This window comes from Orbicella franksi, chromosome 2, assembly GCF_964199315.1.
Source record: "Orbicella franksi chromosome 2, jaOrbFran1.1, whole genome shotgun sequence".
Lineage (NCBI taxonomy): Eukaryota > Metazoa > Cnidaria > Anthozoa > Scleractinia > Merulinidae > Orbicella > Orbicella franksi.
In genome coordinates, this window is record NC_138146.1 from 32,333,609 (window position 1) to 32,361,605 (window position 27,997).

Below are 27,997 nucleotides of genomic sequence, written 5' to 3' on the forward strand. Positions count from 1 at the left end.
CTTTACACGGGTCCAGAAGCGCTCAGAGCCCAATAGAACCCTTTCATTAAAAAGCCTCGAGTCATGATTCGTGCTTTTTCACTGCCACGCACGATCCTAGTATACAGTACGCAGTATGCACATTTTCTTTTCGTCTAATGTTTGCGTTTTAATGCATGTACGTGTTTCAACCATTTCCACAGAGCTCTCCCACAACTGTGGGAAGTCAAAACTCAGCGCGTTACAAATTTTTGCCTCGCATTACACGCGTTGTGATACAGATCAAAATGGCAAAACATGAAATTTTAATCTTAATCGGTCTCCCAAACTCTGTTTCTTAACTAAGCCAATGTAGAACAAGTTATTAATGCGTACGTTTAGCGATAAAATAAGTACCAATTTCATTTTAGTGAACGCCAACGCCGAGTTTGCAAATTATCAGTTTATTCGGTGGTAAAATCTTCCAGAAAAGGAATTGTTCCAGTTCGGTTATTTTGAGCCTACGCGTAGCCAATCGAACTACGTTTATTGCATTTAAAATTTAATAAACGAGACTCTTTACAATTATGTAACTTCCCGAAAAAAACTGTCCGTAGGGTGACTGTGAAATAGAAGATTGAAAAAAACAAGAAGAACAATTTTTTTTAAGAAAAGGATTTCTAGTCGAATGAAAAAGGAAACAACATTTTTTGTATAGAAATTTTGGCGGTTGGATGATAGCAAGCCAAGCTGAGATTTTCCTAGTCTGTGCGCCGTTTATGAACCGCGGATAAACGAACGTTTTTGTCCTTGATAGTTTCAATTCCGGCGTCAGCGGCATGCAGCGAGGCTTAAGGCTTATAATCTGAAATCGCTCTACTTGCGATTTGCCACTGATTTAAACAAACATACGATATGTTGATATTTTTTGGGCTTAAGGAATAGTTAGTAAGTGGCTCGGATCAAAAGCTACTTGTATTCACAAAGAAGTGATGCCTTGACAAAACATTGTTATGATGTCACGTAATTGAGTAGAAGTTTACGCATAAAATGCCATGGAGACGAGTTTGAAGGCTAAAGTAAGTATTAGGCTTAAGGTATTATGTAAGGAAATTTTCGAGCAAGGAAAACTAGAAAGTAGACTTCGACGATCTTTAAATTTAGATCATGTTTTTCTCGCGTTTCTCTTACGGTGTCAACATTATGCAAATTTTAAGCCAAGTTTACCGTGGATATGCAAATTTTCATCAACATGGACACATCTATTATGTGAATGACTGAAAAATGAGGTTACCAAAAGAGTATTTTTTCTTGAAAACTAAGATTAAAAGATCGAACATTAATCCTACTTGGCTAAGCGTAAACGGATCTCAACAATGGGATTACATGTGACACTTAGGTGGAAATCATTGGTAAAGACTAAGTCGCGATTGTCTTGAGTAACTGAAGGACGACGACAGAACAATTTTCCTACAGAATCATTGTTTGGAGCCTGCGACAAAAGCGTTGTTATACAAATTTTTACCGCTAACGAGAACCGGAAATAAGATAGTTTTATATTTCCTGTATTCGAGCCACAACTCATGAAACAAAGAACCCCGAATTATGGGAACAACCTCGCTGGAACCAAAATTGTTGATTATGCTGCAAAAAAAGGCTAATGGATAGTTTTGATAAAAATGTTATCCCAGGGAGAAATAGACGGGAATTTTATTTAGCTTGGAAGGAATACTCCCCTTCCTTGATATTTTGCATCCTAAACAGAGAGAAAGTTTGGCTCAATAACGTCACAAATTGGCCAACCACAATCGAGGATGGCTTTGTTTGGGTTTAGTTATCACGTGTAGTTGTCACGTGGACACAGTTGATTTTCTTAGAAGGCGTATGATTGGTTGAAACATAATTGGATCTGTCAAGACTAATAATTGCCATGATGAAAGCAACAATAAGCTGTCAATTATTATTTTTAGTCCCCTCCCTGGAGAGTTGGGCCGGTTAAACTTGGGAATATGGAGAAAACGAAGCCACGCGAATTAGAGGAAATTTGTAAAGCAAGTTGTTGAGTTGTGTTCGCGGAAATTCCCCCCGCGCTGAACGCGCATGGAAAACCGTTAAAAAGCCCAGAATTGTTTTGGCTAAGTGCAGTCTGCCAGTTTGGTGAAACGATCGACGGAAAGTTCGGTGCGTTGCCTTTGTTACCGATTGACCTGAAGTTTTGGGGATTTTTTGTGTGGTTGAGCTTATTATTCAAAATCGATTCGTCTCAAGCCTGCGTGCATTCATAGAAGGTCGTCGCGATTTCTTCTTCGGACGGAGCTCTCAATTCTGGAACATTTTGACGAATGAATCCGCACGCGGGAGATAAGGAATTGAGCGATCTACTAGACTTCAGCGCGGTTAGTATAAGTTGGAAAATATCTGACACACTGCATTCGCAACTTGTCTTGATGTTGCGATTAGCGAGCGCTGTTGTGTGCAGTTTATTAACGATCGTGTTTGCTTTGTGTGTTGGCAATTTTTTTGCTCAGATGTTTTCGCCGCCGGGATCCATGGTCGGCAGTAAATCTAGTGGCTCTCTGACGGAAGCTGGGTTATCGAGTTCCATGCACGCATCTCGAACAGGTGCCGTTCGCGTTTTGTTTGTCTGTCGTTCGCCATGAATTAAACTTGCTGTATGGAGCTGATAGAACCTGCTACTCGCACTGTAGTACCTCGAGCTGGTTCTTGATTCAAACGCATGTGCTTCTCAACTTCCAGAACGTAAAAATCTTCAGTTTGATGGCTCTGTTTTATTTTTTCTTTTGTAGGTTCTTTGGATGAGACACCCACGTGGCAAGCCAGTTCAGTGTCGGCCTACGAAGCTCGGGTAAGCTGTGAATACAGCTAAATTTGCGATGTTTTATGCGCTTGAAAATTAAAACAAATCTTCAAAACAAAAGTCGTGTAAAACTCGCTTTACATGTCAACAGGAACATTTGTTCAAAATTAGAACCACTAATGCCGCACGTGCCCAAACGGAAACTCTATATTTTTGAGCGATAATTTGTTACTTTATAAAGATGCAAAATATTTTACTAACAAGTGGCTCTTATAGCCGTGCAGGTTAGCGAAGCCGTGCTCGATGAATGTTGTTTCGTTGTAACGCAGAATGTTTAACACTTCACTGATCAAAACCTGAACGACTGAATAAATATAACTACATATGACCGATCGCCTTTTAATTTCACTTATTTTTATATTCGCTTTTTTGTTCTTTTCAGGGATATCACACAGATAGTCACGGTGTATACAGCACAATCGACGATGTTGAGGGCGACTTTATTTCCCGCAAAGGATCTGGCTTTGCCAATTCGTATCTCGGTTCAAATTCTCTAGGAACTTTAGGTAAGAGATCGGTTAAAACTGGCAAGAGTTTCGGGCGAGAATTTAAATGTAAAATTATTCTTTGGCACTTTAATGGTTTGGAGATAAGGTTCTACTTGTCTTTGCTTTGTTGTTGTTTTGTCGTAGGTATCACAGCCATACCTCGTTGCCTTCTTGATATTGCTCGCATGATCAGGCCTCTTCTGATCTAAACATCGGCTCGTGCTAGCTTTAGAATCTATTGAAATTATGCGTAAAAACCTTCGATCGACATGAAAGGCGAGACAGCGCCAAAAGCAATCGCAAATTTGCATGGATTCTTTTTTAGAAAATGATCGGTTTGTTTTTTCTTGTTTATAATAGTTTTCGATGCATGACGAGATCCCTTTCCGACACCAAAATTCTTTTTCGCATGATCGATTTTAACGAGTCGAAGACTATCAGACAGTCGCGAAATTAACGCAAAACAGTTTCTTAGAGATTTAGATTTCCCCCCTTGAATTTGTGATAATTTTAATATTTTAACGCGCCATGCTTGGTAAATAGAATAACCATATTTTATTTTCGTTCACTTCAAGTATTGAGCTGGTGGAATAATTTGTTTAGATGGACGTTTGGTCCGTTGAGGAACGTTTTCTCGTCGAGTCAAACCTTTGTGTAGGACTTAATAAAATGAGCGATTAAAGCATATTTTCATTTTATTTCATGGAAAAATGTTGCCATTCATCCTTTGTTCATGCCAAATAGAAGATATGATAATGTGAGTGAGCATGCTTACTGGCGTTAGCCCCACCCTCCCCGAGAGTTTTACGGCTGTGAAACCTTTAACTTCGTAGCATGGCCGGCAACTAAACTAAGTCGTTGATACATACCCACTGTAAAATTATGGCCAATTCATGGGTCTACTTGTAAGTCGGGTGCCCACAAGCGCGTGTTTCAAACACATCTACGTTACATGGTTGATTTCATTCAATGAACAAGTGCAGTGTATGTCTAGTTAACTTTATAGACAATTTCACTTATTCAGCATCGCTCGGTTCATCGACAGCGCAGATTTACTCATCGCATCAAAAGGTTTTCACACATTTTATTGCCATTTTCATGGCAGATGATGTTTTGCCAGGTGAAATTTGACTTTATTAACTGTGCATATGTTTAGACCATAAAAATACAATTTTTTTGAGTGGTAATTGTGTTACAGTTAGTTGCTTTGCAGCTTTTTTGACTTCCTGCAGGCTGTTCCGACTTGAAAAATAAATCAGTTATTGACATTTTTGGTATTTTACCTGCATCAGGATCTTGGAAAAGTTAAACAAGAAGTGTCTTGGTGTATACTTTGCATTGAGCCAGTTTTCTCAAGAGTGACATTAGTTAAATACAGGCTTTCCAGCTTTCATAACTTCATAATTTCATTTGAATTTGTAAAATTTACATATACTGGCAAGAAATAAAGATAAAATAAGTTACTGTCACTTCAACTTGTGTTTACCATCTCAAGAAAAAAAAGGGAAAAAAAAAAGAACATGAATTACTGGTATGTGGTAATATCGACGTGCAGTTTTTGTGATGTACAGGGAAGCAAGAGATAACTCTATGTAGAGATGAATTACCTGACTTACAATAAACAATATTACAGGGTTAATCTTTGGCACAGATCATGACCTATAAACTGAGTATAGTGCCATCATTACAGGGTGATGGAGGGCCCATGATTGGTCCATACATACATACATACATACATACATACATTTGATTTGTTATCAAATTAAAATTACAATTATAACATGCCCGCAGATAGCTGAGCTAATCTAGGCTGGTCATGTTTGGGTGAGTCTAGCTAGGTGGGACTAACGCCATTAAGTGCTTTATCATGAGTAGTCCACTAAAGAAGCATAATTTTTAGCTACAGGTGCATAGATAACTTTTACCAAGCCATTTTGACGTAAAAGCATTTTAGCAATTTACTGATATGTCATTATGTAATATTCTATGATCTCGATTGACTTTTCATGCCCAGTAAAGCTTTATATATCACTTTTCTGTCATCATATTTTTCTTGCATGAAGAGTATTGTTTTGTTTTAGTGCAGTTCCTTGTGCGATGTTTTTAATTTGTTATTTGATATTGTATATGCATATGCCAATGTACACAAACTTAGTGTTACAATTTCTGAAATGCACAAAATAACCATTTAAATAATATTATTACAAGTTGCTCTCGATTTGTGCAAAATTATTGTAAATTGGTACTTGTCTCTGATGCAGTTTTAACATACCCTGCGTTAAACATAGTTTCCAATAGGTCCATAAGCAGTAAACAGATAAGTCAATCTCATCAAAACATCTGAATGTTGTTGCAAATCAGTGTAGTTGTCTGAACAGCACCTGTGCATCTCTACATGAATGCCTCTCTGGTCTCCATATCTGTAGGACAAAGTGTGAAATTATAAAAAAAAAATGAGGTCTACTTTATTTTACATTATTTACAAAAAGAGATAAATGGTATTATTCCTTCAAAAGATTTCTTGTTTCTGCTTCATAATGAACTCAACTTGACCAATATTTGGAAGATTTATGTCATTTGTTCAATAATTGTTTATCATTATTTGATGACTGGCATTGATCCTCTGGTGATAACATGCCAATCGTCCAATAAGGAAAAAAAATATCAGATGATTGACATCACACAACAGAAAGCAGTGGCTTTGGCAGGGCAGGGCAAAAAGAGTGTGAAAGTGGTTGGTAGATTTCAAACGAGTAGGAAGATAAAACACCAGAGCACCATTAAACACCATTAAATGATGTGGACTGCTGTTAGAAGTCTACAGAAAAATTCACAAAATTTATTGTATCTTGTGAATGTAGCAAGCTGTTACTGAACGTAGTAAAGTTCATTTTGTCCACTGTGAAAAAAGATGTTGAATGACTAATAAAAATAATTATTGAATCCAGCTTCTGTATGAAGAATTCTTCAGACATTGGACTTGTGAGGTCTGCATAATTTTTCATATCATACTCAGCCTTGGCTTGCAGTTCTCTCCTAAAAATACAATTAGAAATACTCTTCAAGTGCAGGGTTAGCCTTGCATGGGCGTAGTAATGATTTCAGTCCCATTGTTCTCATTGGTGCAGTGGAATTTAGAGTACACATGAAACCAGCTTGGGCTTGATCAGTGCCACATGTCCTGGTACTACATCAACCTAAAATCATACTTCACATGCCAATGGCAACTACGTTACAGATTAAAAAAAAATACAAAAAGAGAAAAAAGCGTTTGGATACCCCCTGAATATGAGGCTTAAACTGCAGTTTGAAAAATATATTATCATGTTCTTAGGGAAGGTTTAAATTTATTTAATAATAGTTAAGCTAGAGTTAAAATCTTTGTAAACAGTGATCAAAGTAGCAGAAATTTTGGAGTTGTATATGAAAAAAATGTAATTAATTTGCCCATGAAACACATTGCTCTGATAAAACATGTGTGCACTGATGTTGAATTAGAATTTGACAATGGTTGGCCACAATGGTGGCTACTGTTGACATACACTATTTCTACTCCACTCTGGGTGGGATGCTAGTCTATCACAGGGTTACCTCCCCCCCCAATAGTAAATTTATTATTAGCCATTTAATATACACCTGGGTGGAGAGAGGCACTGTGAGAGTAAAGTGTCTCACCCAAGGACAGAACGCAGCGCTGGCCAGGGCCCGAACGCAGCCTGCTGTATCTGGGTTCAGCGTGTTAACCATTAGCCGAGCATGATTTTAAGAAGAAATTGCTCATAAGTTAGTTCAATCCCTGACTGTTGTCCAGCTGTAGCTAACAATGGACAAAAAGATCTAATAATAGGAACTTTATTTGTTTTCCAGGTTACAGAGACTCGGGACTGTCAGGAAGCCAGGTGGGGTTTATTTTGACTTGCATAAGATTACAGACTGTTGTACAGCATTATTATAGTATGTATGTTCAAGTAAAGCCAAACTCAACCTGATGTCACTTGCCAAGTGCCCTTGCCTAGTACTCTGTCTACTAACACAGCACTTTTTTCACTCAATATAGTTTGACTTTTAGTACTTGATCTGATAAGGGCAAAGGGAATTTTACTTTCCTCAAATTTAGGCAGCCAGAAGATCAACAAATTGAAGCCAACCCCTGTTGGGGAAATCCAAAATTACAAATGCAAGTGCCTGGTACTGGTATATATAATGATAATAATTTATTATTTGCCTATATACTGCCTATGCGTGATACTATCAAGCGATAGAAATTCTGAGCTCATAATCTAATTGTTAAATAGAAACACGATTTTTAACCAGTCAGCGCACATATTTTCTTAGGACTGTTTTCTAAATATAAATGTATACTAGTGGTAATCGTAGATTAGAGAGTGCATTCGAGCATTTGTAGGTAGGTAAAGCAAAAATTCTCGGAACAGCATTTTGTGCCTGAGCTGTTAGGTAGACATGAAATTGGTCTCCCTCCAGTAGGTGGGAAAACAAATGAATTGATTGCAAAGCATGTACATATGAGATGGTTTGTTCTCATTTGTACATGTATTACATAATATTAGTTACAACCAGTCAGAGTAAAACACAGACTGTAGTTGGTAGGCCGCACTTAGTCCGCAGTCTGCATTTTATACATGAGTCCATGTTACTGAATTGAATGAAACTGGACTTGAAAATGTATCCTTGGTAAAAGAAAAAACAGCAACAATAAACCAAGCTGTTATCGTTATTTTACTTTTCTGCTTCAGTGTAATGACTGCTGTCATCAGTCATGATCAGTCTTACCAATATCTTGTTGATTTTGCTTAAACAACACATCCTAAGTTCACTGAGATAGGCTATCGGTGGCCTGCCAGCTGACAGCTGCAAAATGCTGTCAAGCATTTTGAAGGGCTGCACAGCATTTCTGCAGCCAGCTGCAACTTTACTTTGACTATGAAAAGGCTTGTGAAATGCTGAAAATCAGCTGCATATCAGCTGTACAGCTATTTTGAAGTGCTTTCGGGGCACTGCACAACGCTGCCCGTTTTATATGGGTTTCATGAAGACATGTCTGCAAGGTTTTTAAATGCCATTAACACTAACTTCAAACTTTAAATAAACAACTTTTCTGCTACAGTCCACAATAAGCGGTCTCAACACTCGAAACTCCACAATATTGCACAACACTCGAAAGAAAGCACATGGATGAAAATGGAGACGATGTCAATTGCCCCTGAAGAATTTTCTTGAGGGGGAAGGGGGGCAAATTGGTATCTATAGAGAGATACATACAGGAAAACTCAATTTTCCTCCATTTCCCGATTAGAACTGGGTTCTGTCGAACACAATCACAATTCATGGTAGATTCTTTATTCATACTGTTGTGATCTTTTAGTTTTCTACCTCTTAACTTTTGCTTAGATGTAACAGAAAAACTACACATGTATACATTGCAGGGAGAAGAGGCATTTCTATTCTCAAAAATTTCATCATTTTCAGCCCTGAATTATTGCAGAATTGCTGTTTATTAAATAGTTTGGAAACTCTTAATTTTTTGTATGAGGCATTTATTGTGATGGACCAAGAGAATCTATGAAAATTTTGATTTGTCGAGGTTCAAATATATGCAAAAGAAGTATTGACAGTTTTGCTCTTTGTGTAAAGACATATAATCACCCATGCATCTAAATCTGGTTGTTTTGTACTTCTCTGCCAATAATTTAGAGGTGATGGTTTGCTTCAAGTTCTTTTTAACATTCATTTACACCAGAAGTCTTTTAGTATCAAAGAGAGAGATTTGACAAACTTTCATAAAGAAGCTTTACTTGTGCTGGGGCAGGGTAAAATGGAGACTTTGAACTTATTTGCAAATGCGACCACTCACTGCATCACACTGACACGCTTTCTCTTATGCCCTAAAATAAAACTGACTAGGCATAAGATACAGAGAAGCATAAGTTTTAAAGAAGTTCCCTCCTTAGTTACTGGCATGTTTAGTTGTTGCTCTTGTCAGGAGTAACACATAATTTTGTAGATTATATTACTGGAAGATATACCAAGTCTGATGTCTGTATGCTTACGTAATGCAGCCTTAGTGGCAAAACGGAAAGAACATTGATAGCATCTGGTCCCAAGTGTCCTTCTGTGCATCAGTTTTGCAAGAAAGCAAGCAAACCTAAGAACTGAATAGGCTATTCCCGAATGCATCATTGAACTGCCTGAGGGAAGCCAAATGTCACTCAGTGGTATAAACTATAAGAATTTTAAAGGCCCAAACCTTCCTGGTCAACTGAAGGCCATAGCTCATTAGGCCGGATGCTAGTTTTGCAGCGAAGTTGATTCTTGCAAAAGTTCTCCATGATATTTTTAAAAGGTTTCTTCCTGGAGAATTTATGTCCATTTTACCATTAGTTTAGGATGTAGAACACGAATCAGCCACATTCACTAGCATTTCAATTTTCACTGTAAACCTTGGTCAGATTGGAATTTGAAGCCCCGTGAAGAACTGTGTACACTGCACTTGATGGAAGAAATATGCTGGAAATATCCAATTAAATAGGAAAAAAGGCCATAGAGCTGGGTCTTGTGGCAAATCATATACAGTCGAACCTCTATTAAGTGGCCACTTATTAAATGGCCACCCCAGTCTTGTTTCCAGAGTCTTCGTTCCCCTTGACCAGTGGTCGGAAAACGAGAGCTCCAGAGCAACCATTTCAGGCATACGCCATAGATGCAGACTGCGCAGTGAAATGGGATGGGCAGAATCACCAGAATTCGGTTATTTCAAAATGGTTGCTCCCAGAGCTCTCGTTCTCTGACGGCTGGTCAAGGGGAACAAATACTCTGGGAACGAGATTGTGGCCACCCCTATTAGGCGGCCAGCAATCAAAGTCCCAATGATGGTTTTTTGATTGTTTCTATTAAGCAGCCAAACCCTTTTAAGCAGCCCGAGTCCATTTCCCCGAGAGTGGCCATTTAATAGAGGTTCGACTGTACAAGGCTTTTGACTAACTTGGAGCTCTAAGATATCCTAATAATGAGATTCATGGCCATGCACCACTAGTCTCTTCTCCCATGTTTACTCTTAATTCCCAGCACACAATGAAAGTAATACAACTAGTGACAACCCCACAAGGCTGTTTTGGTTGCACCAAGATGGCTACCAATTTTGGGCTTAACATGTGGACTTTCAACAGCTAAAAAAACAGTTTCCATGTACCGTCCACGAAGAAAAAAGTTGGCAGCATCTTAAAAGTAATATTGCTAAAAGCTCAGCTACCAAAATTTCATTTCAGTAGCACTAAAGCTTGATCTGTAAATAATAATGTCACATGGAAACACTTGAGACACTGTAAAGATTAAAATAAGCCTTGATAAGCCAGCTGCTGGGTCCTTTCATCCACAGTGTTGTCTACAGAATATTGAGATAAAGCAGCTCCTGTTTATCAGAGGGTAGCATCCTCTAAATGTTATGAAAAATTTAGTTAACAGGTTTGCACCTGCCTACTTATCCTAAGGCAATGCATACTGAACAGTGTATGTAAGGTTACATAAGGTTGTTTGGGATAACAGTGCAAATTCACATGTGAGAGGATGGACGTAAGGAGAAAGGTTGTTATTGAATGTTCTCTGTAATGTTGCATGTCCACATCTACAGTACATATATAACCTACATGTACATTTTAACTTAGTTTTGGACTTCAGACTTTTATTAAGAACACTGGTTTTTTTGGACAACAGGTCACGATACTTAAAATGGTACTGCCAGATAATGTTATAAAATGTAATTGAAAGGAAACTAAGGGAGTTCTATTTCCTTCTTGATGCAGAATAGGTGTTTCCTTAAAACCCCAGTGATTGTCTCTCTTGTGTACATAATATGAGAGTTCTGACATACATTGGTCTGTTTTGTTAATGAACGTTGTTGTTAATCAACAGGCTGGTCTTCCTCCACCACTGCAGACCTCTCATGATGTATCTTTGTCAAGTCCAGACTGTAAGTTTACTAAGTGAAATGATTATCTGGGAAGGAATCTTAAATCTTTAGGAGCACTAGCATACTTTCAAGGAACAACCTGAAGAATCCAGAATGCCCAAAATGCTTACCCAAGAGGACATTGCTAACAATTTACTGCTAACTGTCAACCAGTTATGAACTGCAACAACCCTAATCCTAACCATTAACCCAGTCCTAGCCCTTAGCTAATCTGGTGTCAAGGATGTCTGTTACAGGGTTTTTTTGATTAGGTACATACCCTGAAGTATGTTTCTCCAGGAACTTGAAACTTCTGTTACTAACTGTAGGTTTTCTTGTTCAAAAAGGAACAAAGAGATTGAGCAGTCCAGTTTAGGTGCTACATGTACTACGCATGTACATGTACCTCAAACCTATATGCATGTCTAATTTATGGAGAACAAATCCTATTTATGTTCATAAGTGTTGTTCAAATTGATGCAACCAAACTGTTTATGGGAAATAGTTATGTAATCACTCAAATAAATCTGAGGTGATTGCTCTTTAAGGAGATGCAAGTACTTTAAAAGTCATAATATACCACCAGATAAGCTTTTAGTATCTACATGTACATGCCAGGAGAATATTCAAATTTTGGATAACAGTGATAGAAATTGGTGTTATAGAAGGTTAAAAACATGTTATCAAAAAAAACAAACAAACAAACAAACAAACAAACAAAAAAAATCATCCTGTGACATGACATAAATGAATGCAACTATTGGACCTTTTTGAAGTGTCTATTGTCCATCAGGCAGGCTATTTAACTGGGAAGTCTGGGGCCAAACGTATGGTTGACTCATTAATTTACTTTTGTAATTTGTCAGTGAGTGCACCCTTGATCCCACTCAGCCAACTCTTCTGAGAGGAGAGGGGTTGGTACTTTGAAAGCTAAGGTTCAGAAATATCTAACTGTGGTCAATATAATGATATTCTTGATTACTGAGTGGTAACAGTTGCCCAGTGAAGAAATAAGGTCATGACATTGGGACAAAATCACTTGAGTTGTAAATAAAAAAAAAAACAAACAAAAGACACCTGTACAGTGGGAAAAGCTACTAAGGGCGTATCTTTGATTATTTCTCCATGGCTTATGGCATTCATGCTGCTTTGTTTTTTGTCATTTTTCAGTAACGGAACTTTTTAACACTAGTCAGTTTCAGGCTGAGACTGAACGCTCAATATTTTTTTGAACAAAATAGCAGTCAACCTCAAAAAGTGTGGTACTGTTGACAACTGGACAGTGAGAAAGGGCTGACACAAAATTGATATAAATGAAAGTCAAAGAGATATCTTACACACAGATGGCAACTGACCTGTTATAGCCAATATTTCTGATTGACAGAATTAAAATTGCAGCACCTATCATGTGACAAATGTCATACTGTGAAACAGGCATTGTTTTGAGCAAACACTCATTTTTTTTCAGAAAGAAGTTAATCTTGAACCACCTGGTTTTGAGGTTCTCCAGTTCATTAGTGTCTTGTTTTTCTTTTGTGTGTGTGTGTGTGTGTGCACCATGTATCAAAGTTAATGCGTGTAACTTACTGCCATGCAATTCCAAAAATTTGACTTATTTATTACATAATTATTTATTAATATTGATCCTAGAATGTTCCATTGGCATAGATGAAAATGCTTTCCCCAAAATTTTCTCTGAAAAATGTTTAAACTTTGTTGACAGAAAATGAGTGAAGTAAAAAATAAACCTCAAGACCATTTATTGCAAAATTATTAGTGTTTCTAGTATTTTAATTATGTGAGAATTTATTTCATAAAGGCTTGTTTTGTGTTACTAGGAATGCTTCCTAACAATAGATATATTTATTTGGCTGATATTTCTTTTTACAGCTTTCAATCAAGTATATTTCCTTATTTGTCTTATTTTTCAGTGCATGAAATAAAGCAAGGTAAAGTTAATCAGGCGTAACTGTTCATAAGCATTGATAATAATCAAGGTTATACAACATCATAGAAATGTTATTAGTCTAAACCATTTTAAGTTGAATAAGCATTTAAATTCATAGAGAAAATTTAATTGGAGTTTTCAAGCTGATGATTGTAATAATAATGGTGTTGCAGCAGTGGCTTTAATATCAATTGATTGTTAATATTGTTCAAACTTGAGATTTTAATTATGTTTACACTGTCAAAACTTTGTACATATTACATGTAAGATGGATGACAATGTTCAAAACAATATTGTGATGTGTTTATAGTTGCATACAGTATAACTTAAGATGGCCTTTTGTTCTTAAATATTCAGCCTGGCTATTTTATGATAATTTGAATAGCTTCTCAGTTAATTAATTCCCTTCTGTTTTATCTTGACTATTTTTACTGTGATTCCTGTTACAGCTAAGGTATTCAATTTCACATTCCATATCTGGCTGAAAATATTCCCATATAAACCCTCAAAAAAATGCTATGGTACCAAGTTTAATGATTCCTTCACCAGGATTTCAGTGAAGCCCATTGAACTAGCATTTTTCATCTCTTAGAACTGAAAAGGGACTTAATTTTGCATACAAATATACCTGGTGCATGACTGATTAAAAGACACCCTGTTGCTACAAGCATAAATTCCTCTATATCTAAACTTTTGGTTAAGATAATTAAGTCTAAGTTTTCACTATAAAACAACTGCCATACAGAATAAAAAGATTTTGATCTAACTTTCAAAATGACTTTCTTGGCCTCATTCATTTCCTTGCCAAATATTATTTGTTTTCTGTAAAAGCAGTGAAAGTGTATTGACAACTTGGAATAATTAACAAAGGGAGAGTACTTTAAAATTTTACTTTGCACATGACCAGCATTTTCTAGATGGGTTTAACTTTGTGATACAAAACGGTCACACAGTTTTTGTTGCCAAAAACATGGTTTAGCACTGAGCAAGTATGCTGATGTATTCTAGAACTATTAGAAATATTTGCTTGCTCTTTAAAATTAGTGGTCTCCTGCAGGGAGTTCCACTCCGCATGGTTTCATGATTTCTTTGTTTAGCAATTTTGAAATATACATTCCCATGAAACAATGCAGAGTTTACAACTTGGTTAATGAGAACATGGATATACAACCATAGAACAGAAAGAGACTTGCTATTTATCTTTGCTTCCAAGGGTTTAATTTTAAGATATATGTTTTGTTTATGTACTGAGTGAACACTTATGAAAAGGAAATAAAATGAGCCTAGAAAAAGTTTGGTATAAGGGTATTACCAATTAAGATATTTATTGTATAATGTGGCTGTAAGTCTAATTAACTTTGTTTGGGGTGCAGCTAAAATAATCAAAATTCCTTGAGTGGCATGAAATGTAAACTTGTGATAAGTAATATCATTCTCCTGCCTGCATGGTAACTTTGCAGTTATAAACTTTCTAGATTGTTGATCATGAACTTAAAAGTGCAGTGTACATTCTGTCTTCTGTGAATGTGGTGCTCTGAAACTCTTTATGTTACTTTTGAGTATTTAACAATCACTTTGACTGCCCTAAGTTTGTGTGGAAACTCAAGTTCTTTGAATTGATAGTTACCAAAATGCAGAACAACCCAAACCCACCCAAAGTACCCCCAAACCACTCACACCCACTCAAAATGAACCACAAGCACCTGATGGACCTACAAGGGCAGAGTCAGGGAATTTTCTAGTTGCCATCTGCTCACATTCTTTTTTACAACCATCATTAATTTGCAAGTCTGGAATACAACCAGCTGACTCTTTGCACCCGGGTAATTTTGTGTCCAGACTGACCATGTGCAGTGAGTGGCAGATGTATTTGCAGGCTACAGTCATTGATTATCCACCTTAGCTACATATATTAATATTAATTGTAAAAGTTTATTTAATGTTGTGACACGGAGTGGTTGCTCATTCTCCCAAGCCAGGGGCTCATGATGTAAAGGCTCAACAACAACAACAACAACAAAAACAGGGCCATGTTGTTTGAAAGCCGGTTAACGTAAACCCAGGATTAAACGTTAACTGAAGTATTGTATTTTTGTGTTTATAATGTTCTTCACCTCTTATATTTGGTGTAGTTTGAGATTACTACAGCTCAAAACTGAAGGGTAAACAACATAAACAGAACTCCTCAACAAAAAATGACAAAACTGAAATCAAAATTCTTGCTAATCCTGGGTTAGCTTAATTGGGCTTTGAACAACCCGACCCAAAATGAAATCAAAATCCTTGCTAATCCTGGGTTAGCTTAATTGGGCTTTGAACAACCCGGCCCAGGGCAACAAGTGAATTTCTTTATATACTGAGAGCTGATTTTCACACCAATGTCTACCATTTCTATAATTGTTTTTTATATAAAGGCAAGTATGCTATAATGAGGATTATAAAATAACTGAGCTACTACACACACTCTCATTGGTCAATAATAGGTGTGTTAAGATGAGAGTATGTAAACATGGTTGTGACGTTTTAGATTCTCAGGTTTTTTTTTTTTGAGAAATATTTTATAAAAGCAATAGAGCACTTTTAATTTCTGGTGATTACATAAACACTCGGGTGGCTGAGAGAATTCTTGAAAATTATGGATACCTGAGACATGTTGAGAGTTTGCACAACTGTCTTGAATTCTCCCAACCCTCCTTGTGTAACTTACACGAGGCTATGTAAACATGGAAAAAGTGCTCTTTTGCTTAATTAAGTGATATTATCATTTTCAAATATTATCAAGTATTTTGCCTCCTTGAGCAGAATGCTTGGAAAACATTCCTGTGTATTCCAAAATTGAAATTGAGCAACTAAATCAAAATAATTACATGCTGGGTGATATTTCCAGTTATTCTGGAATAAGGTTACCATAATTTTTTTTTTACAAAACAATGCATTTTTAAAAGACTCCATTTTTGAAAGTCTCCATTTGCATCAGCATTTTCAGGCATTTTAGTGTGGACGAAAGGTGAAAAATATGCATCAAAAAGTATAAGATTTCTTATGAAAATGCAATAGTGTGGTCTGGGCATGAGCTGGTCAAATTTAATGAAGAGGCAGCTAGGTAAAGATGAAACTATTTAATCTTTAATCATATCACCCATTATGCCTTGGCTGCTGGTGCTCAATGAAGTTTTCCCTAATAATTTAACTCTGCTGTTTTGGTAATGTTTTCAGGGAGAGGAAGGAAGTACAAGTCAAGCAAAACTAATAGCTCTCTGTCGGTAAGTTTGCTTTAAAGTCACAGTATTTATTAAAACCAATGATAAGAATTTAAAATGCAGAGATTCCTGTTAGGAGAAAACAAGGTGTCTAAATAACTTGGGTAAAATCAAGGCTTCCTTAATCAGTGTTTCTTGTTTACATGCATTAAATGGACTTACCTTGGTCAAGAAGAGTTGTAATGGTTGATGTAGCCATCTTGTAACCACAAGATAATTCAGGTTACATGAAAATGTGCAATTCGACCTTGGTATGTCACTGATCTCTATCCAAAAATTGTCAATGAATAACAGGGAATATCTGTTATATGAGAAGTGACCAAAAGGCACCCATAAGGGAGGAGAGGTAAGGAATTCATTGTCACAGCAGGCTATTCACTAACAGTAAAAAGCCTGACTAGGCTGTGGTTTTTTAATGCTAGATCTTTGAGAAGAGCTGGTGTTTGGAATGATTTTATAAAGAGATTTTAACGACATCTAAAAATTTACAAAAATGCTTTTCCAGACTGGCAGACTAAAGAAGAAACACTGAGTAGTTATTGTCATTCCTTGCAGTGCTGATGGATTTAAAACATGCAGCTGAGAATGTTTAATCCCTTGCATCACCAGAATTTCTGCCAAAGGCACAGCTATGAAATGTTTTGCTTTTGTAGAAATCCCTACTTTTTAAAGCCAATGAACAGCTGTGAAGTTTAAAATATTAAACATCTGTTTAAATAGGAAGGAAAAGCTGCCAAATTCTTTCCCTGACTGTGGAAACTGTGGTTTCTTCTTCTGGGATAATATTACAAGCAAACAGTGATGGCTCTGTTAAAGATCACTGTCATTCCTTGTCACATGATAGCCTAATCAGAACTTGAGTGCTTGTGATTGGTAAAAAACATGACCAAGATCATTGTTTAGCTGCAGGGATCATCTTACAATAATTAGATTATGGTCCTAATGTTGCCTGCATGAGGCACTGTTAGGAAGCAGATAAAATAAGCCAGACAATACTTGGCCTGTTATTTAGTGCAGTGATTTTTCTAAAAGGTTTTTCCATGTGGAGACATCCATATCCTCATCAAAGGCCTTTACTTCCCTACCATGCCAGGGGAAAGGTATTATTGATATCTCTGAGTACATTTGAGGCATTTCTATTGAGCAGTGTTGTTTGAATATTGGGTTTATTTACACGGATGTCACATCACTTTGACTTCAAGTTGTGTCCTCAGAGATGAAACAGAAGGTCTTAAATATTACCTGCGTCATTTCTCTCAGCTAAGATTGTGAGCCTAAATAAGTCATAACAGGATGTAGATAAGCCTTGTGGAGATTTCAGAACTTCCAAGAGCCTCTAAAAGCGGTTTCTTGATCCCATATGCTGAGTAACTTGAAACAACTGTTACTCCACTGTGACCCCCTGCGAAAAGACAATTTACATGTGCTTTTCCTCTGCAATTATTGTTTAGAATAAGAGTGAATATATAAAAGGATGGTCCACAGTGAAATGACAAGCCAGTGCTTTTATAAGTGACTGCTGTTGTCATTTGCCTCTTGATCTTGGTTTATCTTTCTTGTGTGCTTTGGCATCTAATATACATCCTTTTCATTCTTTGGAATGCTAAAATTAAACATTGTTGGTTCTTTTATAGGTCTATTCGCCTGGCGCTGATGACATGATGCCTCATCCTGGGGATGCCCTAACTCAATCCCATTATTCTCCAAAAGGAGGAATCTATGCAGACACTTACTACATGGGTAAGAAGGATTATCACTATGCATGTAGCACAGCACATCTTGTCTACTCGAATGTGCTCTTTGACCACCATTTGGAAGAATTGGTTCTCTTGTTACAGTCTTCCGTCTACATGTATTCAAACCTTTCTCTTTTCCTCCTTTGTCCGAGCTGAGCTCTCTATTTCTTGTTTCATACTGGACTAGTTATATTGTACTGTGTGGTATGACGTTAAAAACACTAAGGTACTAAATAAATGAATTTAATATTCTGGTTTACTGTTCTTTAATCTTACCTGACATTCCTTTGAGGTTTCTCTGTGCTTGATAAAAATGAAGCCATGAAGATCAACAGTAAAATTTCATCCGGCTATGACTGCTCTCGTTCAGATCTTGATGTGAGTTAAGATCAGTGGCCTCTACAATTTTTGCACAACTATTTAAGAAGTATGATGAATTTTCAACATTGTTTTATCTGCAAAATAGCAAAACAACTGCACAGCGATACAACTTGTCGTTGCTGTTGCAGACACATGTGTTAAAGATGAATATTCTCACCAGACTATTAATGATTACAAGTCTGTTAAAGACCTGCAGTGGCTTAAATCCACACATGATGACTTTTTCATTGCAGGCCATTTCAGATACAAGATAGTGTGGTGTGGTAAAGGCTGTTATATGCATTTGTGCTCATAAACACTTGATTTGTGGTTTCCAGCTGAAGTAACATTTATTCTGTCATCAACCAAACATCGAATTTGTATTAGTGATTTTCCTCGTGTCAGAGATTTTTTCCCTTTGGTTAACTTTTCCTATATCAATGAAGGTCTTTTGACTTTTCCTTACAACCCTCTGCCTGTAAAAATACTGTTGATAGCTATATAGTGGCGAACCAGGTGCAGTTTATTAGTTTTATATCCAAGAATGTAGACTGGATTTAAGTGAGGGAACTTTTATGCTTCATGCAAAACCAAGTACAATCCATGAAGATAACCCTCCTTTCTGTGTTGTTTTCTGTGCTTATGCAGTAGCATCTGGCTAAAAGATTATCCATGCACCAGATGAACATGAGAAAGATACACCACCATTTCATCACTGCATCAGGCTTTGTTTAATCTGCTATTCAAATTAATTCCTCTTAACTGCTGAAATGCAAAGATGTTATAGATCTGTTTAACTTGCAGTTATGACTACAGTAGTTAGTGAGTACACCAAGTAAAAAAGTTGATTGCTTTTCTCCTGATCATGGAATCTTAACTTGCATATTTGATCTGACTTCCTGTATTTGATGTAAACCTAAGATTGTTGCTGATTCCAAGAATTCCTAGCAGTGTTTTAATTTTCCTACACCACCCTAACTGCACTAAACTCCCTGCAACAGTTACACATGTACAACGAATTGACTCTCTTAACATATATTTAGTTTAGTTTGGTTGGAATATTTCTTCCCATAGCAATTTTGTTGCTGTGAAGAGAACTTCTTAGGTTTTGCTATTTTGGTCATTGTTGCTGATCTTCTTTAAACTTTAAGAGAAATTGAAATTTGGTTTTGAAAAAATCTCAACCTCATTATTATGAAAAGCAAAGAGGATTTGATAGTTCATGTAGGGTTTCCTTCTAGGTCAATACATTTAACCTTCACTGGTTCATCAATTCAGGAACAATAATTGTACTTCATATCACATTGCTCATTTCCTGATTCAAATAAAAGTGATCTTACTATCAGTGTCTGCTTTCACATTGTTTTCCTTGCAAACTGTAGACATTAACTTATGCTCTTATTCCGCCATCCAGTATAGCTCCTGAGCATCTGTTTTGACCTTTCCAGTTTCATTTAAATGTTACTTGTTCAATTCTGGTTACTCATTTTTCTGTGCCTTTGTAGCAGTTGTGTTTTGTCTCTCTCTGTTATGTTGAAACTGTTATTTGCAGAAGAAGTTGCCTAACCTTCTTGAACCACAATAGTGTACTATAAGTCATTACAAAAATTTTTGAATGAAGTTGAAAAAGGAATGATGTTTTGTTGTTGTTGTTAGCTTTATTAACTTGATTGTGCCAGCTATCCAGTCCATCAGTTGTCAGTGAGATGATTTTTATATGCAAATCATTGTGCTGTAGCAAGCCAAGCGTCAAAGTTTTCCAAAATTGTTTTACTCTTATGGTGTTACTCTGTCACCTATAGCTGGTCTTTAATTTAATTACTGGATTCCTACATGTAGATTTTTTGTGAAGGGTTGTGACAAGTCTTTTTGTCTGGTTTATTTATAGATCATGGCTCACCTGATCCATGGGGCCACAGTAGTCAGCTTGGCCCAGGATCATATTCAAGTTCGGCAGGGTCATATAGCAACAGTTACGGCATGCATCCAAGAGACAGCATGGTAAGTCATACATGTAGAGCAGTTTTCAGTCACATCTTTGCTTTGGTGTTTTCTAGCTGGGAAGTTTTGTTTTTTCTTTTATGTTTATGATGAGGGGTTTTGTTTATTTGTTTGTTTTTAGAGCGACGTTCGTGGTATTCCTGTTTCAGCATTAGCAAAGGGTCCAGCTATTCACCAGTCTAGGGTGGGCACTGTTTATGGTGTTAGATGCACTTACGTTGTACGGTCAGCAATGTGCTGATCACTTGAATCTTTTAACCACTCCAAAATAAGCTCAGCTAAGCCTCTAATCATTGCATGGGGTAGATGCTAAAGGTGCTGGTGGCTTTAAGGGTTTTGGTGCTGTTATACAGCATTAAACACAGTAAGCTGGACATCCTGTGTTTTCTTACATTGTTTGGTCTTCCTCTAAAGTTTTCATATTTATATTGCCTTATACTCAGACAGCTACAACAGTAGATTGTAGATTGCAATGTCTCAGCAGAAAGAGAAGCTGTTCTTCAAAAATTCTGAGGGTTTTGTTTTTCACTGAAGTTGGATTTTTATGGTTTGTCATAACACCAAAAATACAGAAGCCAGTAAGAAACAATTCCAAAATATTTTTTTTCAAATCCCTCAAAAAGGTAAATTGCACATCAGTGCACATCAGTGTCAAAGAGTTTGATAAAGTTGGAAAACCCCTGACACTGGCTGATGCTGGCGCAGGCACCACACCACTTTTTTTTGTCAGTTGCAAAATATTTTTCTGGATTTGATGACAATTCTTGGATTCATAGCTGTATTTACTGTGTCTACAATATTACTCACCATACGCTTGCTGCTTTCTCCTCAATCTAAAAAGTGTGTCCTCATCTCTCAGCTTTCATCTTAACAGCTTATAATGTTGTAAAATTCTAAATCAAGTCAACTTAAAAATAACATATAAAACTTTACTTACTATAAAGGTTGCATACATACTTGTTAAATATGTTAACTTTATGATGAATTACGAGTGTTGGATTTTGTCTTTATGACTGAAATGTCATGCTGGTAGTGGTTGGTGTGATCAAATGTGTTGATTTTGAAGATACACCTCCACTCTCACTCAGTTAGTAAATCTCAACTGAAAACTAAAACAATGTAATGTTTATAAGCCTGTATTTTACTTAGTTTACGTACGTGTAATAAATTGTGAACATTATTTTGCTAACTTGAAGGTAAGGACCCAGTGTTTAATAGAAATCTTGCCGATTGGCCCAGGTTAAATTTTATTTCTCTACCTTGGTTACACTGTGTCAACTTACCAGTTTTTGTACACTACACTTGTTTCCATAGGGATACCATCACCTGCCCCACGGTGAGCCAATGGATAGAATTTCATCATTGCCACCTATGACATCCTTTAGGCAGTCTGGAATACACCATGGGCAATCATCTCCCTACCTTCATTCTTCTGTCTCACCTCCTCTCAATGGAAGTGACCAAATGGGTATGACATTTACCTTAAAGAGGCCTTTCCAGGGCTCGAAAAAAACTGAAATTCCAGCTTGCCCTCAGAACAAGCATTACTCTCAGATGGTCTGAATTTGCTTGCTTTAACTTCTTCAGAGGAGTAAGAGCTAGTGACCTTGAACTGTCTGAGATTCAGGCTACTGTTCTATTGGCATCCAAACAAGAGGATTAAAAACCTCTGAAAAATAAAATTTACACTGTTTCAATTGAAAATGAAATTCTCGAGCTAATGGGTTTATCAGGGATCCAGGCATAATTTTATTTGTGATGTTACAAAGTGGGAAGATTTTGTAGACTGCCCTCTGATGGATGTTGTCACTAATAAACTGGGATGATCTCGTGATATGTTTACATTTGATTGTCCATTAGAGACCACATTACTAATCAGCAGCAGATAAATAATTGATCCAGTAACAAATGCTGTAAAGAGATTGTTTCATTATGATTTCCAAGATCAAGTAGAGGGGTTAAAAAATAATCTGGAGCATATTAAATGCTTTTTATTGTTGTGGTCTTTGTTTGTTTGTTTATCCCTCTTTCTTGCACTATTGTTGCTGGTATATTTTTTTGCTTGTTGTTGATTGCATGCTTTTTCTCCTTTTCCATGTAGCCACTCACAGTTCAAGGGTCCCAACATCTGGCTCACAGACTGGAGACACACTTGGCAAAGCCCTGGCATCAGTAAGTGTCAAATGTGTTGTTGTGAGCAACCCAACACAAGTGTTATCGGTTCAAGTTTTAAAAAGTCAAACCTTAACCAATTTTAAATCAGTGCAGATGTTATGAAACAACTTGCACATCATTGAAGCATTGAAGCAGAATAGCAGGTATTGGCCATCACTGGTTTCCACCCCCAATTAACAGAACAAGTTATTTTTCAGATTTACCCCACAGACAATGGTGGCTCATACTCTTCAAACCCATCAACACCAGTTGCTTCTCCTCCTCCCTTAGCAAGTGTGAATGAAAGGCCCTTGTCAGGTAGGACATAACTTATTATTGTCCAACTGTCTAACATTCCTTGTGTTCATTCTAAGGGCAAGTAGGTGACAGTGGGAGATTGACAAACACTGTCTCTCCATGATGCAAACTGTGCAGCCCTGGTTCGATGCCTGCCCAGTGCCATCTTTGGGTTGAATTTTTTGGGGGTTTTCGCCTTGCACCAACGGTTTTTCTCCTGGTTCTCTGGTTTTCCTCCCTCGCAACATCTACAATTTCCTATTCGACCAGGATAGAGGACTTGCATGAAAACCATCAAAGGCTGATGTGGCTTCCTCTCTAAATACTGTGATTAAATTCATCTGTGTTCTTGTGATACTTGTCAGAAATGCCTTTGAATATTACTTTAAAGTGGTTTTAATGCAGACTGAAATTAGATTGTTGTAATTTATGATGATTATCCACGATAGTTATAGATGAATAACAACATTGGTATGTATCATTATTACAGCTGGCTCTGGAGCTTCAGGACATTCTGCAAGCTGGGGAAGAGCTAATCAACCAACATCACCTCCATATGAGAGCCACTTGCACTCTCTTGTAAGCAATACAAATATCTTGTGCACTCTATCTTATGATACTAACTCAGCAAGGTTATCACTAGAAAGTCAACTCTATTCCATACAGGTTTTACTGATAGTTCTTGTACCATAGCTCTGACTGAACCTTTAATCCTGATCATCTGTTTTTCTATCAACACAGCAAAGCAGAATGGAGGAAAGGCTTGATGATGCTATCCATGTTCTACGTACCCATGCTGAAGGTAGTCTCCCTCCTGGAATGTCACCTGTTGTAGCTGGAAGCCTGCTGAGTGCAGCTGCTGCAGCTGCTGCGGCAGGTGTAAATGGTGGTGTTCAGCCTGTAGGTTATTCATCATCTGTGGGAAGTAGTGGACCTTCAGTCGTGCAACCCATGGATCAAATGGTGAGCCAAGTGTATTGCAATATCAAGCCTCCTTAATTGCAAATTTCGCATTCACCTTAGCTGTGTTCTACTACTGAAGAGATGCACAGCAACATGGAATCTCTCTCTTTTATTTACTGAAGGGACCAAAATATGTCAATGTCATCATCTGTTTATCTGTCCTCCAATTGATTATGAGTGAGAACCAATCAAAATGCGGGAATAATTTGACTTATTACATGGACATATATATCTTTATTAGAATTGTCATTGTTGTTTTACAACTTCAGAGTGGTGGACATAGTGGAATGGAAGACGACCCTGGTATGGCGTCCCCCAGTAACTTATCAAGTAGAGGGGCAGGCTCACAGATGTCTCCAAGTAACTCTGAGACCAGCGAGTCAAGATGTAAGTTCACTGATCATTTCTACCTTGATTTCCCTTCACACCATGATGTCATTTGTTCATCTCACTCGGCAAAAAGGTGTGGTTTATGATAAGCATAAAGCTTTTTGTGAACTGTTTTTCATATTCAATTTGTAGATGGCTCTAAAATGGACACTGGGAGTGACGGTCCAAAAAGCGGCAAAGACTCGTCTTCAAAACAAGATATGAAGAGTAACGGGGATCTAGGAGACGACAGGGTCAGTAGGGACTTAATTGTAGATGGTGAAGACGACGATGATAAATTAACAGATGATGGTGGTGATGAACCTGGCACTGGTAGAGTCAGAGTCGTGAGAGAACAAGAAAGAAGATACGCCAATAATGCTAGGGAAAGGTAGGATGCTTAAACTGCACGGTCAGCCAGTGTGGTGCTTTGTGTCATTTGGCTAGTTGCATGTATCTTGGTTAGGGATCTTGTGTGGCTCATTTGTGCCCTTAACAGTAAAGTACAAACGCACGCATCTTAATGAATTAGTTATCCAACATCAGGTGACTGTGTGTTTCTACGTGTGTGGCAGGAGAGGGGATGGTGGGGTTAGGGTGTTGCTAGGATACTTATAAAGTGGCGTAGTGTGAGATTACCGGTACGTTCCCGTTAATAATACCTAACGTTTGATCTTAAATCGACCATAAAAAGGCTCAAGGTAATTTGATTTTTCCAGAGGCCCCTCAAAAGAAAGAAAGCCCTGATCAAACTGATATTGAACCGTACAAATTTGTGCTCTGCACCTTGCCTTAACAGGTTGAGAGTTCGAGACATAAATGGAGCCTTCAAAGAATTGGGAAGAATGTGTATGATGCATTTACAGGGTGACAAATCCAACTCTAATTCTAAACAGACTAAGGTGAGAGACTAAGTTAGCTACAACTCAAAAAATCATAACTCTTTATTACAGGATGAGAGTTCGAGACATCAACGGTGCCTTCAAAGAATTGGGCCGAATGTGTCAATTGCATTTAGAGAGCGACAAACCCCAAACCAAGGTAACAAAAAAAAACAACAGGTCTTAGTAGATAGATTCCTCCAGGCTGGCCGTTCTTCTGGGTGTGGCTGGCACTGTTGCTTGACACTGTTGCTTCTGTGTACACTGCTTCACTTTTGTCCTTCTCAGTGGGTCAGGTTAAACCGATCTGGGTTATACTGTTCAGTTTAAATGTGGAATTGAAAATTATCCCATACTTCACATCCCTTCTTCTATTCGTCATTCCTTTTCATAATCCTTTTGTTGTCATGTGTCGTCAGTTCATCGTATAAGATTGCTTTCTTTTGTCGTGCAACCTCTTCCAACCTTCACTGTGGTCTTACTGTACATTTATGAAATGAATGCTGGTGGTAATAACATCAATTTATACACAGCTTGACAGTGTCTTACTTGTGTGATCTATTATATGTAGCATATCATGATTTTGACTGGTTGTCTGAAAGCGTTTTCTTTGCTCCACAGCTTGTCATCCTTCACCAGGCAGTGTCGGTTATCACAAGTTTAGAATCACAAGTACGAGGTAAGCCGGCGTGTTATAGGGAAAAATTCCTTTTGTTGCATAATAACGTCGGTCTTATGCGCCACTCTGGCACAAGGCGTTAGGTGGAGGAAGCATAATAACATAGGCTGACGGTGTGCGAAAAAAAAAAAACCTATAAATCTTCACTAACCTTCTCCACCCATGTTCCATGTTCCATTATGAGTTTATAATCTTCTATCTCTTTTCCTCAACAAAACTGTTTTTTTGGCCCTTTTTAGAACGAAACTTAAACCCAAAGGCAGCATGTCTCAAAAGGCGCGAAGAAGAGAAGGTCGAAGAGGAGGCACCTGAGAAAAGAGCTGTGCCTGGAGTGGACAAACCTTTTGACACCACAGGCGCGGCGGCTGCTGGCCGCGGCAGAGGTAGACGAGGAAGAAGGTCGTCAAGAGGTGGGTGGGTGTTCACTTTAGTTGCCAGTCTTTTTAATCTGTATTCTTTGGAGTATTTTAGATATCGAATGCTGGATCTTGGACTGGCTTTCGCTCTCTTACTCTTCATCGCGTTTAGTTGGATCGTCACCCAACGTTTCTCTCCAGTAAACGTTGCGTGACCCAGAGTAACGGTTACAATGAAGTAGTTAACGACACAAGTTGTAGTGAACCGGGTGAACTCATTATTCCATGAAAACTGAGGGAACTTATTATTGGTTTCGATAGGGGCCTTTAACGGAGGGGGTCGAGGCATGCCTTGTGGACCACTTGACGGATATGAACCAACGGACCATGGAGAGCCACCCTCCTTAAATGCGTGACAAAAGTAACAAGGAACAAAGTTTTTAATGGAAAAAAAGCTATCAGAGTTTTATGTAATTTACAGATAAAGTACTAAATGCCGCAAAATAAGTTTAGTGAAGAGGAAGAGAGAGAAAAAAGAAATTCAAAGAAAGGACGATCTCGTCCATATTGGCCACATCTATCACTCCTCTCTCATGACGCGGCTCGAACAAGGCCAACACGAGGTTGATAGCCTTCTTGGCGTGACTTCGCAACCAACGTAACGCAACGGAGGATTGAATGACGGTCACGAAGAGAAGGCTGAACCTCCCTTGTCAATAAACAGTTTACATGTACACCCAAACCTGTTTAGCTGTACTTGGTATCTACGAGACTACTTTGGGTGTCAAGTCGGGGTCGACTTTTTTCTCATGGTGATGTTTTAAATCACCTGCACTTTAGGAGCCAACCTTGCTTTTTATACCCAAAGGTTGATTTGATATACACGCTGTTTTGTCAACCTGAAGTTCGTGCTGAGTCATAAAAAATTCTGCTATAAAGTTGTAAATAAAAGAATCATGTATTGTCTGACTTTCATCTTAGTTCGATGTAAACTACTTTTATTTGACGACGTTTATAGGACATGTCGATTTTCCTGCTGTAGAACCGATTCTGCGTCAAGTGTACATTTCTAAGGTGCTTTCTGTGTTCAGGATAACCTCACGGATTTGTTCAGTATCTTCTACTGAAGAATTTCAGCTCCGTTTTCATAGCGCTACGAGATGTGTTTTTCTTGGTCTTGCTCGGTAGCAAAACTGTTGTAAGGCGTTTACTGATAATTAATCCATTATACATTTCACTAGACAACTTAACATTTTAGATGATATTTTTATGAATAACAGTTACTATTTAGAATAGCAATAGCCGCAACTTAGATCTTTTCATTGTTGACTCCATCACCCAGACACAGCCTATTACATTACAATGACCTCTATCAACCGCTCATAGATATTCAACAGAGACTACCTCTCCTTAAATCCGAGTTCTTCTTGAAGTTAGCTACCATTCATCCTGATCTTAACTCGTAAATGCCGTGGCTCAAGAGCAATCGAGTTCAGGCTCTACCCTATTTATCCATATTTTGTACACAATGGTATACGGTTCATAGATAAAGCGCTTCATAGCTGTGTTTGGGTGATACTATCACACAAGAGCGCCTTTCAAACTACATTGTTAAGGCATTCTCCCAAAATCGTAGCGAATAGTCGTTGATGTACATAGAAATAAATACTGATCATTCAAATAAAAGCTTAACTTACATAGGCTGT

The 27,997-nt window shown here is 37.6% G+C and overlaps 1 protein-coding gene and 1 long non-coding RNA gene across 6 annotated transcripts; one reads left to right on the plus strand and one right to left on the minus strand.

The window, feature by feature from the left end:
* The first annotated feature begins 1,452 nt into the window (after nt 1–1,452).
* LOC145479360 (transcription factor 12-like) lies at nt 1,453–27,994 on the plus strand. Of its 5 annotated transcripts, none has more exons than XM_081457702.1 (21): nt 1,453–2,354; nt 2,487–2,580; nt 2,766–2,824; nt 3,219–3,342; nt 7,192–7,223; nt 11,251–11,308; nt 16,452–16,498; nt 18,130–18,235; nt 20,480–20,592; nt 20,714–20,776; nt 21,907–22,060; nt 22,694–22,764; nt 22,965–23,064; nt 23,534–23,622; nt 23,785–24,006; nt 24,276–24,393; nt 24,529–24,766; nt 25,175–25,277; nt 25,878–25,935; nt 26,175–26,349; nt 26,613–27,994. In XM_081457702.1, exons 1-21 carry the CDS (start codon nt 2,301–2,303, stop codon nt 26,620–26,622), a joined length of 2,088 nt encoding a protein of 695 aa, XP_081313828.1. In that variant the 5' UTR covers nt 1,453–2,300; the 3' UTR covers nt 26,623–27,994. The 5 variants fall into 5 exon arrangements, with proteins under 5 accessions (XP_081313828.1, XP_081313824.1, XP_081313827.1 ...); XM_081457698.1 differs by having other exon boundaries at nt 1,541–2,354; nt 26,175–26,345; XM_081457700.1 differs by lacking the exon at nt 25,175–25,277 and adding an exon at nt 25,329–25,416 and having other exon boundaries at nt 1,549–2,354; nt 26,175–26,345.
* LOC145479363 (uncharacterized) lies at nt 3,534–16,747 on the minus strand. Its single transcript, XR_014048415.1, has 3 exons — nt 16,658–16,747; nt 5,597–5,744; nt 3,534–4,813 (listed from the first exon to the last, which is right to left on the minus strand). It is a non-coding gene; the product is annotated as an uncharacterized LOC145479363 (long non-coding RNA).
* Nucleotides 27,995–27,997: the final 3 nt, after the last annotated feature.

Coding starts and splice junctions, on each gene's coding strand:
- LOC145479360 (XM_081457698.1), top strand. CDS start 2,301: ATGAATCCGCACGCGGGAGATAAGGAATTGAGCGATCTACTAGACTTC. Junction 24,394..24,528: donor TGAGACCAGCGAGTCAAGAT/GTAAGTTCACTG, acceptor TTCAATTTGTAG/ATGGCTCTAAAATGGACACT. Junction 25,278..25,877: donor CTAATTCTAAACAGACTAAG/GTGAGAGACTAA, acceptor TTTGCTCCACAG/CTTGTCATCCTTCACCAGGC.